The following is a 12660-nucleotide window of genomic DNA, read 5'->3' as shown; positions in this document are numbered from 1 at the left end:
AGGTATACCCCCAGCACCCCCCAAAAAAAAATCAATTTTAAAATTAGTTTATTAATCAAATGGGACCACTGTCTGAAGTGCATGAGCATTCCATGCTCATTGTAACCAAAGTGACAAGAGGGAGGGGAAAGTGACCCTGGAAAACACATCTGCGTATCTGAGCGCTGATGCAGCCCTGGATCCTTTGAGAGGCTGCGCAGCACCCGGCAGGGTGGGGCTGCCCTCGAGGGCAGCATGCAGTAAATAACAGCCTTCCGTATGTGAAGACCGAGAGGGCCAGGGCTTCTCTGCCTCTTCACCATCCCCAATCCATTTGGTCCTTGACTCAGCCCAGCCCAGTTAAGGACTTAGGTCCCATACCTCATGCTAAGGTAGTCTGAGCCAGAAAGGTAGAGAATTTGGAAGAGAGATGTAAGTACTGTTAGGAACATCTTTGGAAGGCTAAATATAAGGCTAAAAATAACAGGATTTAGGATCAGAGAAAACCAAGTCTGAGTTTCTGATCAGCAACTTCTTGGAAGTATGACCTTGGACAGGTAACTTAATCCATCTGTAGAGCAGGGTGGTATTAGAACCACCGACCTAAGAGTTAGGAAACCTGGTGGCTGAGAATGATGGCTTGGATGTTGAAAAAAAATCTCATTCTGGCCTTCTGACAATAATGGAACTGCTTGTCACATATAGGAGGGGCTTTGCTGACCTGCAGCCCATAAAAAATGACAGTCCTTGTCTGACTATTCAAGGCCAAAACCTCCCAACACAACATGTGGGAATCACTGATGACACATAACCCAGTGTCTCAGGAGCAGCCACCTCCACATTTGTAAACCCCAATAAAAGCTTAAGGGTGGACCCTTCACACAGCCACTCCTCAAGCCTGCTCACCCACTCATCTGGAGAGTACTTTCACTTGGCTTTGCATTAACAAACCTGTCCTGCTTATGCCTCCTCTGTGATCGTCCTTGAATTCTTTCTCAGTGAGACCAAGAACCTTCTGGCCCCTGACCTGAAGCCAGTAACACCACCTCATGGGGTGTTAAATGAAAAGGTGCATGCAATTAACTTTTGTTGACTGCCTACCACAAATTAGACAGGTTTCAAATGTTTCCTATTTGCTCTTGCAACAACGGTATAAGGTAGATGTCATAATAATCACATTTTAGAGCAAAAGAAACCAAATCACAGGAAAGTTAAGTAACATGCTTAAAGTCAGAACAATGATGAATAAGGATTCAGCCCTAGGTAATTTGGGAACTCAACCCCATCTATTATATCTGTCCTATGGCAGGGGCACAATATGAGAACTACCTTACTCACTCCCAACACCATCACAGTTACTAGCCATATTGCAGATGTTCAATAAATGGTGAAGTAATGAATTTTGGCAGATACGCACATAGAAACTTCCTTGAAACTGGAGATAGTCCTAGAGTGAGACAGTAGTTTAGGCTAGAGATAAAATATTCATGATTTGGCAGCAGTAAGAGTCCAACCTAAGCAGGATGGATCATATCCTTTCCAAAACAAAGTCAATAGAGATTAAACACACCCTCATTGCTCTGCCTGTCCATGCCTCAGGATGCTGGAGACGGATAACGAAGGGCTCCCTCAAAAGGCTTCAGAAATACACCATTTCCGTGACTAGTCGATACTCATACTCTGATTGAGAGATTAGCATCTGCCATTCTGTTTCAACAAGAATTTGACCAAGATAAATATTTTTATTGGATACAAATTTCTAATATAGGTTGTACTTATTATGTCCTAAAATGGGAATAGCTTCAACAATATGATAAACCCCATCTTTGAGGACAAGGAAGGGTATGGGTATGATGTGCCCCAAACAACCTCTCAGACCCTTGCTAGCATGGAGTGATGAAAACTGAGGGGCAAGGTTAGAGAACTTCTTTGATCAAAAATGCTGAAGACTGCCAGGCATGGTGGTACACCTCTGTAATCCCAGCTACTTGGAAGGCATCGGTAGAAGGATCATGGTCCAAGGCCAACCTGGGCAGAAGTGTGAGACCCTATAAAAACAAAACACTAAAAAAGGGCTAGGGTGTGGCTCAAATGACAGAGTATAGCCTAGCAAGCACAAGGTCCTGAGTTCAAACCTTAGTATCACCAAAAAAACTAATACTGATGACCTCTTCTGTTACCAAACTTTATGCTCAAAAATCTAATAATCCAGGTGTTATGGTACAAACCTGTAATTACAGCTACTCGGGAGGATCAACGTTCAAGACCAGTCCAGGCAAAGCTAGCAAGACCCCATATCAAGCAGATTAGACGTGGCAGTGTGTATCTGTAATCCGAGCTACATGGGAGGCATAGGTAGGAGAATGGCAGTCCAACGCAGGCCCTGGCAAAAAGGTAAGACCCCCATCTAAAAAATAAAGCAAAAGAGGGTTGGAGGTGTGTAGCTAAAATGGTAGAATGCTTGTGTTCAAACCCCAGTACTTCCAAAAAAAAAAATTGAATAATCAATACACCAAATGTCAGGAAGAGAAAGGACAGACATCAACTGGGATGCTTCTCAAAGGATGTTGTCCTTTAAGGGGACACATCAGTACCACAGGGAAACTAAGAAATGCAAATTCCCAAATCCCACCCCAGAACTACTGAATCAGGAACTCCACTTGGGGCCCAGGGTTCCACCGAGCCCTTCCACAGTCCTGAGACTTCTGAGCTACAGAAACAGCTACAACCGGCCTCTGAGGAGTCCAAAGCCTCAGTGCTGCCCCTTCCAGCTCAGAGACCTCAGGCAAACCCTGTGCGTGCCTCAGTTCCCAGCACCTGTCAAGTGGCAATTGTGCATGAGAAAAAGTGGAAAAGTTTGGGAAAAGCATGTAGTTCGGAAGATGAAATAAAATGGGAGTGAGGTCCTCAGACGGAGACACTAGTTAGAAATGCAAACTGTCAGGCCCCATTCCCATCTCACAAGTCAGCATCTGTGGAATATCTAGGTCCCCAGGTGATTAAAGCCAGAAATTATACCTCAGGGATGTGTGGGAGTCAACACTACACACATGTAAGACTTCTTTTTTTCTTTTTTGTGATGCTAGGGTTTGAACTCAGGGTCTTGCAATTGCTCCACCAGCCCCTTTTGCTCTGGTTCTTTTGGAGGTGGGGGTCTTGCTTTTGCTCAAGCCAGCCTGGATCTCAACCCTCATATTTATGCTTCCCACCATCTCTGGGATGACAGGTGGACACCACCATGCTCAGCTTTTTACTGTTGAGCTGGGGTCTTGCTAACATTTTTCCCCTAGCTGGCCAGAAACCGAGATCCTCCTGATCTTAGCCTCCCAAGTGGCTAGCATCACAGGCGTGAGCCACCTTTCGCAGCAGCTAAGCCGTTACTCTCTTACATTACAGGTGCAAACGTGAGCAAAACAGAGGGCAACACACCTGAGCTCCCCAGGGATCTGTCTCACAGCTGATCAGACACAAGTGCTGTGAAACAGCCCCAACTCTGAGAACTTACGGTGCACTGGTACATGCTACCATACTGAATGAGTGTTCCCTTAATTCTTACCATCTGTCCTCAACACATGTGCAAGTTCTTTTATGATTGAACTTCACACACATATGGTCTCATTGACTCACAGGTGTGAACTTGCCATTCTCTGCAACTGTTGCCAGTGGGTGTATTCTGTGATCAGAAGACTTCCAAAGTCTTTGTGTCCATGTGGGAGAATCCATGACAGGACACATGGGTGTGAATGGAGTTTATTAAAAGTTAGGGAAGGGAATTACAAAAGAGAGCATGGGGGGCCCAGGTGGAAGCTAGAGGCAGAGAGAGCTGCTTCTCTTTTTTTTCAGATGCTTTTAAAACCTATGCTAACCTTTTTTTTTTTTTTTTTTTTTTTTTTTTGGTGATGCTTGGGTTTGAACTTGGGATCTTGTAATTATTCAGGGAACTCAGGGAAGTGAGGAACCAGGTGACTCCCATCCAGTAATAATGACTGGGAAGGGACATAGGTGGGTACGGGGCCAGGTGAGGGTGGTCCCTGAGCTAGAATTCGAAATGTAATATTTTTCTATGAGTCCTGAACTTTCAGCCTGCCTCACAACGACTTGAAGGACGAAGCTCTCATTTTTGTTCCCCAAACTCCAGGGGCGCTCCAGCTTTTGAGCACTTTTTTGGGAAATGTTATGATTTGGATAAGCGTCACCCCTCCCCTGCCCCGGAGCCTCCTGTATTGAAGGCGGGGGTCCCCAGTTCGTGGTGCTATTAGAAGGTGGTGGGACCTTTAGTAGGTGGAATCTAGGGAACCCTTAAGTTTTAAGAACAGTCACATGCCTTGTGACTCATTTGGCAGATCCGAAAAAAAAAAAAAAGTATACACACACAATGGTTTCATTTGCACACACATTCCACACACCATCACTAGTTTGGTGTTTGGTTCAGCCTAAGACTTCGGGGGGCCTGCTCCTCCTTTCTTCCCCCAGCTTTTGCTACTTTGATCCAAACCCAAAGACTCCTGTACTCCAGATGCAATAAAGTTCAGAGATAAGACCTCTAGATATGTTTCCACTTTAGGTAACACAGTGATTTTAGTTCAAAGTCACAAACACAAGCTACACAAGTCACATGCTTCACATCCCTGATTGAGGATCACATTTTTAAAAATTCGTTCTGGACCACTTTTCTTAGCACCAATTTCTAAATCTTTGCCTGGGCTGGAGATCTTGGAAGAGAGAATCAGATTCACAGTTCTCGAAGATAAAACACACCATTCTCAGGTGACTCCTGAGGTGATTTCAATGTTACAACAGTCTTTATTGGAGAACTCCAAATATTTTTGTCTTGAAAAATAAGGTTGGAAAATTAGCAAGCATGCTTTGGCTGACACTGAAGTTCATTTTTCACTCTTGACTAAAGGTTTGGGTTCTTGTCTGGGAAGCTCTTAGAGACTCTGATGTTGTGGAAGACACAATTTTTAATCTTTCCTTCTCTGATTGCTGTCTGGCTACCACAACCATCTTCAGGCTTTTGGATTTTCCTCTTGAACTGATCGCCTAAATCGCAGGTCTGAGTTTGACACAGGAAAGAGACATTAGTACAGACACAGATGCCCTGTCACTACAAGGGCAAGACCAACTGGGCCTGGAAGACCCCACAATTTTTTACACCTCCTCTTTAGTTTTTGTAATCCTCCCTGTGGACTCCCATCACATGACATCATTATTAAATGCTGGCATCCCAAAACAAGTGGGTTGGTTTGTTTCCTGCCCACCATTCATTTCCCCCCTGGCACGAACCCCAGATTTTCCTTGGGAAGCCACCCTTCCCCACTCTGTCTCTGGTCTGCCTGGTTGCATCACCTGAACCTACAGCTGAGTCATGTGACTCGGATCTTATCAAGGAACTCGACACCTGTTCATAGCCATAGTTCATGCTTCAGGGATGGTCACACAGCCCCATCAGACCCAAAGAGACACTATAAGAATTCTGGGTCCCCCACCTTTTCCCTGTAGATTGAACCTGAGAAGACAGAAGAAATTGATAAAGCTGTTTTGTAACTATTAGGGAGCATGGGAAAGAACTGAGAAGAGAGAAAGGAGGTGCTGTTGACACTGTGACCTTCTGCTGAAGGACAGGCCTCAAGCAAGAATCATCCTTGGATTTTTGCTCAATTCATGATGGGTCAAGTTTGCAACTGAATGAGAAACATACAGGAACATTTCTGACCCTCCACCTTGGGTTGCATCACTTGGACAATGACTGTGTTATTCTTTTTGTTCAATACTGGGGTTTGGACTCAAGGCCTTCACCTTGAGCCACTCCACCAGCCCCCTTTTTTTTTTTCCTTTTATTATTCATATGTGCATACAAGGCTTGGGTCATTTCTCCCCCCTGCCCCCACCCCCTCCCTTACCACCCACTCCACCCCCTCCCTCTCCCCCCACCCCCTCAATACCCAGCAGAAACTATTTTGCCCTTATTTCTAATTTTGTTGTAGAGAGAGTATAAGCAATAATAGGAAGGAACAAGGGTTTTTGCTGGTTGAGATAAGGATAGCTATACAGGGAGTTGACTCACATTGATTTCCTGTGCGTGGGTGTTACCTTCTAGGTTAATTCTTTTTGATCTAACCTTTTCTCTAGTTTCTGGTCCCCTTTTCCTATTGGCCTCAGTTGCTTTTAAGGTATCTGCTTTAGTTTCTCTGCGTTAAGGGCAACAAATGCTAGCTAATTTTTTAGGTGTCTTACCTATCCTCACCCCTCCCTTGTGTGCTCTCGCTTTTATCATGTGCTCAAAGTCCAATCCCCTTGTTGTGTTTGCCCTTGATCTAATGTACACATATGAGGGAGAACATACGATTTTTGGTCTTTTGGGCCAGGCTAACCTCACTCAGAATGATGTTCTCCAATTCCATCCATTTACCAGCGAATGATAACATTTTGTTCTTCTTCATGGCTGCATAAAATTCCATTGTGTATAGATACCACATTTTCTTAATCCATTCGTCAGTGGTGGCACCAGCCCCTTTTTTTGTGATGGGTTTTCTCAAGATAGGGTCTCACAAACTATTTGCATATCTGGCTTCAAACCCCAATCCTCATGCTCTCTGCCTCCTGAGAGGCTAGGATTACAGGTGTGAGCCACTGTGCCCCGCTATAACTGTCTTACTCTGTGGCAGCTCCACTACTTACCAGGAGAGACATCATGTTCCCCCAAACGCCAAGGGCCTTGTTGCTGAAAAAGAAGAGAATGGGAAAGAATGTAGCTGCTCGATCTTGTGGAATACTTGGTATAATTCATGAGCCCCCCACCCCCCCGCCACCCCACAACTTCTTATTTTAAAGTTAAGGGGTAATAGTTAAGACCAAAACTCAGCCACAGAAATATCAAATGTGTTTTGGTTTTTAGGGACAGTGACTTTATTTATTCATCTGTTCCACAAATGTGCACAATAGGCAAGGTGATATTCTAGCACCTGGGGGGACAAGGATATAGATGTGGTCCCTGGCCTCAGAGGATCTGAGCTGGGTCTCTAGATCCCTTATCTAAAATGTGCTTACAATATCAATTTGCACAGATAGAAGATTAGTAGCATTTGAATTAAGGTGGCTTTCTGTGTACCTGTGCTTTCCAGGACAGCAAGGAAGCCACACGGACTGTGATTTCATACACCTCTATGCCCTCTTGGTAGGACTGAAATTGGTCAAATCTTTTCAAGAGAACAATACAGCAATGTCTATTATGTCCTATGCAGAAATATTCATATGAAATAATCATAACAGAATCAGCTGGATGTGTACCCACTGGAAGAGGGCTTGCCTTGCAGGTGAAAAGCCCTGGGATCCATCCCCAGAACCACAAAGGATTAATAATAATGATAATAACAACTATATTGTAACAAAAATGTTTCCTTCCATACTGCTTTTAGTACTTAAAAAACCTGGAAACAACACAAATGTCCAAAATGTCAAGAATGAAATAGTATCTGACATACAGTGTTAAGTGGAAAGAAAAATTATGATACTATTTGTATAATATAGCCCTGCTTTTATGCTAAGTTAAAGTGTTAGTAAATGCACATATATTTGCTGATGCCCAGGGGAAAGAATTGGGGGAACACACACTGGATCATTAATTAAAAGCGGGGTGAGATTTCTGGGCACTTTTCCTCTCAGTGGAATATACTTATGCATGGCAGGGTTATAAAAAACAAATGTTAAGTGCTGACAGCAGTGGTACATGCTTATAATCCCAGCTACTTGAGAGGTGGAGATCAGGAGGATCACAATTCAAGGCCAGCCTGGCAAAAAGTTAGCAAGACTCCCATCTTAACCAATAAGCTAGGTACAGTGGTACACACCTGTTATCCCATCTACAAAGAAAGCATAAATAGTACAAAAATAGTGGTCCAGGTCAGCCCCAAGCATAAACACAAGACCCTATTCAAAAACTAACTGAAGCAAAAAGAGCTTGTGGAGTAGTTCAAATGGCAGAGTGCCTGCCTAGCAAGGCCAAGGCCCTGAGTTCAAATCCTGGTACCACCAAAATCAAAATGTTACCTCCATGCAGGCAGAGCTAACCCAGCACCTAGAACAAGGCCAGCATGGAAAGTGTTAAATGAATAATTTGCATTTTAAATATAAAAACAGAAATGCTTAGCAGAAAGTGAAGCGCCTTATGTGACTCCCAGAGTGTGGGCTCTGTTCCTTGATGCACTTTCACCAGGAGGTAAGTGTAAATCTCAGCGGTCCACAGGCAGCCTCTGGCCTCACCTCCGTCTCTCTACTTTCCAGAATCAGTGCACTGGGGTTGGCTTTCTTCTCCATATCCTGTAGCTTGATCAATTTTTCTATCAGGAACATCTTATCTTTGCCTTCCTGCCAAAAAGGAAAACAAAAATAAAAACATGGAAGGGGAACGATGGAGTAGGGTTAAGAAGCAATTGGTAAAAAAAAGTTCCCACAAGTTGGATGGATGTGGCCGCCATATTTTCTGCTGATATAGAAACATTTGACAGCCAAGGCAATGACCTCCAGAGCCTTCCTGCAAGATAATCTGAAGCAATTCTCCAGCAGGTTTGAGCAGTGGCCTTCACTAGTCTGCTGCTAGAAGCAACCTGCATGCCCAGACAACTTAGTGTCTGAACACCAATAGGTCTCCACCCTTCTGCTCCAGAACCCATTTCTGTGGGCCTAGCGTTACCTGGGTCTGCCCTGAGAATGCCAAAGCTTAGAGTTATCTGTGTTGGCAGAGACCAATGATTCAAAGTGGGAAGGAGGAACAGAGGAAGGGTCTGATCACCTCCTTGTGAGCTCCCGGGGGCAGAAGACAGTAGAAAATTCTACCTGCATGGTGACTAGGTCAGGCTTGGCCTTCCCATTTCTGTGTCTATTTCTCAAGTTTTATCCACTAGTTTTAGCATCTACCAATGGATCTTGCTTATAACAAATATTACTGTGGTGTTTACTTCAAAGCTGTTTTCTGTTTTTTTTGGAAGTACTGGGGTTTGAACTCAGGGCCTCATGCCTGGGAGGCAGGCACTCTTACTGTTTGAACCACTCCACCAGCTCTTTTTTGTGTTGAATTTTTTTGAGATAGGGTCTCTCAAACTGTTTGCCAGAGGCGGGCTTTGAACCATGATCCTCCTGATCTCTGCCTCCTGAGTAGCTAGGATGATAGGCATGAGCCACCTGGCTTGAAAACTATTTTCTATTTCCCTGGTTACTTCTGGATTTATTAATTGAAATTATTCTGTAAGAAAGAGCTGTCTTTGGATAGCAATGGGCTTTTTTTTTTTTTTTTTTTGAGGACCTGGGGTTTGAACTCAGGGCTTCATGCTTGCCAGATAGGCACTTGACCACTTGAGCCACTCTGCCAGCCTAAGAGCTGTCTTTGGGATTAAAATTTTTGCAAGCCCTCAGATCTATTCAGCTTGTTTTGAAAATCTCTGTTCTTCACACTCAACTGTGAACTATAAAAAGTGTAAATTTGGCTTTCCCGAGCCCAGAAGAAAGGCAAAACTTCATTGTAGTTAAGGGCACAAAATCTGGAGTCTCCTGGATCAAATCTTACCATCTACTAGTCCTGGTGACCTAAGGAAAGTCTCAGGTTTCTTAATTATAGAATGGGAGTTTAAAGAAATGTTTGTGCCCCAGAGAAGGTAATTAGAATTAAAATAACATTCTATTTTGTTCATCATTTAATTTAGCATGATACCAGGCATCATTTAAGTGCTCAGCAAATGTTATCTGTTGCCAATATTCATTGGATAGGGAGGTAGCAGGAATTTGTGTTTTTAACAAGCATCTGGGTGTTTTTGATGTAGGTGGCTATTTTTTGATAAGATTTGCTGCAGAGTCTATTAGAAACTCTTTCAAGACAATGTCTTTGCCTTTGTGGTCCATCTTGTGAGCAAGACTTCCAGGGGGCAGTCCTGCAGTGATGTCACATCCATATCCCTCTGCAGATGGCCCAGCACTGGGTAAAGCCTGACAACTCAAGGTTTAGTTAAAACCTGAAGTGCAGAGCTCTTCATACAACTTGCCCAAGCCATTCAGAGTTCTGCATCAGAAAAACTCAAGTTTCCTGTGTTTCTGGGAACAAGGAGTGGAAAGATAATAATTCATTCATGTAATGCCCTTTTTCTACCAACACAAACGATCTGAAAACCCAAAGACTTAAGTAGAAGAGTCCTGGGAAGACTCCTGTTTCTTTCCCATGCTTCCAGACACAAGCTTTCCCTCCGTGGTTATGTTGGTATTTAGAAGAAAAGGGAAGTAGCCCAGGAGCCGTGAGCAGCCCTGTGCCTGGACTGTAGTGTCTAAATACCATTTCACAAAGACTCCTTGAAGAAATGGCTGATTTCTGTGCTGGAACAGGAAATGAACAAAAATGAGCCTGGAATATCTTGTTCTTCAGAGAGCAAAGGAAGATATTACAGTCTTCTGGGGTCATGTCAAAAGATGCCAGAAGTTAATTCAAAAAGTTGAAAGAGCCGGGCGCCGGTGGCTCACACCTGTAATCCTAGCTACTCAGGAGGCAGAGATCAGGAGGATCATGGTTCAAAGCCTACCTGGGCTGATAGTTCACGAGACCCTATCTTGAAAAAAAAAATCACAAAAAAGGGCGGGTACAGTGGTTCAATGTGTAGACCCTGAGTTCAAACCCCAGTACAGCCAAAAAAAGTTGAAAGAAAGAAACAACTAAACAATATCTTGCAAGTCAGATATATGCAGATATGAATCTTCCACGGTGAAAAGGAAAGAAAAAGTGGGAGGTGGCAAGTGGTTATACACTAAAAGAAAATTAGGTATCACCATCAAGTGTAACATGAAGCCCTTGTTCAGACACTTAGTAGGTCATTGGGGAATTTGAACATTGAATAGATATTAGAAGGTAGCAGTGAATATTCCTTTTAGTGGCAATGATAATACTGTAGTGACATTTTGAAAAAGTCTTTAACTCATAGAGCTGCATATAAAAGTTTTAAAAGATAAAAAACAATAAAAAGCATAAGAGTTAATTTAAAAATAATTCAGAGATTTTTTTTCCGGGAAAAAATAGCATACACAAAATGTACACTGGTGTGTATAAATGTTTTGCCTGCAATGCCAGCACTTAGGAGGCTGAGGCAGAAGGATTGCAAGTTCAAGGCCAGTCTGGGCTACATAGTGAGACCCTGTCTCAAAAAAAAAAAAAAAAGAATTAAAAAGAAAATAGAGTAAATAAATGTTGATGGCTGTTGGGGGCGGTGTGGTGGGGATACAGGGGGTCATTGAACTGTTTTTTCTTTCTATTTTAGAGGATGTTGGAAATTTCCAGTATGAAAGCAGAGGATAAGGGAGGGGCCCAAAGGAACTTACATTAACGATCTGTTCATGCAGCAGCCGAATCATGACCTTCCTTCCCTCTGTGATCTGCCAGTAAAGATAGGTGATGATCCTGGAAGAGAAGAAACAAGAATGACAGACATTCCTTTCTGACTTTCTAGCAAACTTCCAGTGTGACAAATGCATCTAGCAAGTCCTTGTTTCTGGTTCCTGGTGCCAATGCTCTGAGGTTCCAAATTTAGTCAGGCATAAGGAAACGGCAGTATTTGCTTGCAAATGTGCTCCTGAAAAGTCATGTGAGGCCGACAGTTGAATACATTAGAACAAGGATTCTCAACCTGAATTCACTTGGGAGGTGGGACTAAGACCCATGCCATGCCCCTCCCCACCAGATCAACTACTGGCATATCTCTGGGTGCCCGGCTAGACTTCAGTATTTTCAAAATGCATGCATTTCGAATATGCAGCTAGAGTTTGTGAATTTGGACCGTGCTGTCTCTTGGAACATTGTGGAGAAGCATATTGTGGTTTAGTAGATCTGGGTAGGACCTGGGATTCTGACTTTCTAGCAAACTTCCAGTGTGACAAATGCATCTAGCAAGTCCTTGTTTCTGGTTCCTGGCACACAGCTCCTAAAATCTTCAGAATCTCCAGAGTGGTGAGTGTCTTTTGAATAAGAATGAGATGTCAAGTGGCCAGGGGACCCTAGATGGCTTCAGATCTGGGGCTAGTCACCAGAAAGACCAAGGCATGATGAAAGGGCTGGATCTTTTAGTCCCTGCCTGCTTATAACCTTGAGGAGGAAAGAGAGCTAGAAATTGAATTAAATACAAGCAACCAATGATGTTACTAACTGTGTCCACCTAGGAGAGGGTGTGGAATGTCCATGCCACCCCGCCCTCACTGCTTGCCCCATCTGGCTCTTCCTGAGTTGCACCCTTTATAAATAAACTGATAACAGTAAGGAAAGAGCATTCCTGAATTCTGTGAATCATTTCAGTAAATTATTGAACCTGAGAAATTGCTTTTGGGAACTCTTGAATTTATAGCTAGTCAATCACAGTGTAGATGACTTGCAACTAGCATTTAAAGTACAGCCATCCTTGCAGGACTAAAACCTTAACCTGTGGGGTCTGACACTAAATCCAGATCCAGTATCACAACTGAATTCAGTTGTACGACACTCAGTTAGTGTCTGGAGATTTGGAAAATTAGTTGGTGGGAGGAAACACCACTCCCACACATCTCGGTGCCAGAAGTGTGATGAGCACACACAGACTGAGGAAATGAGAAGTCTGGAGGACTCGAGAGCCAGGACAAGTCATCATTCTAAAGCAACTGGTGTGGGGGAGGAGGGATAAC

The 12660-nt window shown here is 43.5% G+C and overlaps 1 protein-coding gene across 6 annotated transcripts in view; it reads right to left on the bottom strand.

Annotated features, from left to right (window-relative positions):
* Nucleotides 1–3713: 3713 nt before the first annotated feature.
* Nucleotides 3714–12660, bottom strand: part of Tmc5 (transmembrane channel like 5) — a 67878-nt gene continuing 58931 nt past the window's right edge. For all 6 annotated transcript variants that reach the window (XM_074059555.1, XM_074059551.1, XM_074059553.1 and 3 more), the window contains 4 exons: nucleotides 11332–11410; nucleotides 8242–8346; nucleotides 6661–6703; nucleotides 3714–5035 (listed from right to left, as the gene is read on the bottom strand). In XM_074059555.1, the coding sequence (XP_073915656.1) occupies nucleotides 4989–5035; nucleotides 6661–6703; nucleotides 8242–8346; nucleotides 11332–11410 (274 nt within the window). In that variant the 3' untranslated portion in view covers nucleotides 3714–4988. The remainder of the gene's footprint in view (nucleotides 5036–6660; nucleotides 6704–8241; nucleotides 8347–11331; nucleotides 11411–12660) is intronic.

The sequence above is a fragment of the Castor canadensis genome, chromosome 17 (assembly GCF_047511655.1).
Source record: "Castor canadensis chromosome 17, mCasCan1.hap1v2, whole genome shotgun sequence".
Lineage (NCBI taxonomy): Eukaryota > Metazoa > Chordata > Mammalia > Rodentia > Castoridae > Castor > Castor canadensis.
This window is presented reverse-complemented; position numbering and strand designations above follow the sequence as displayed.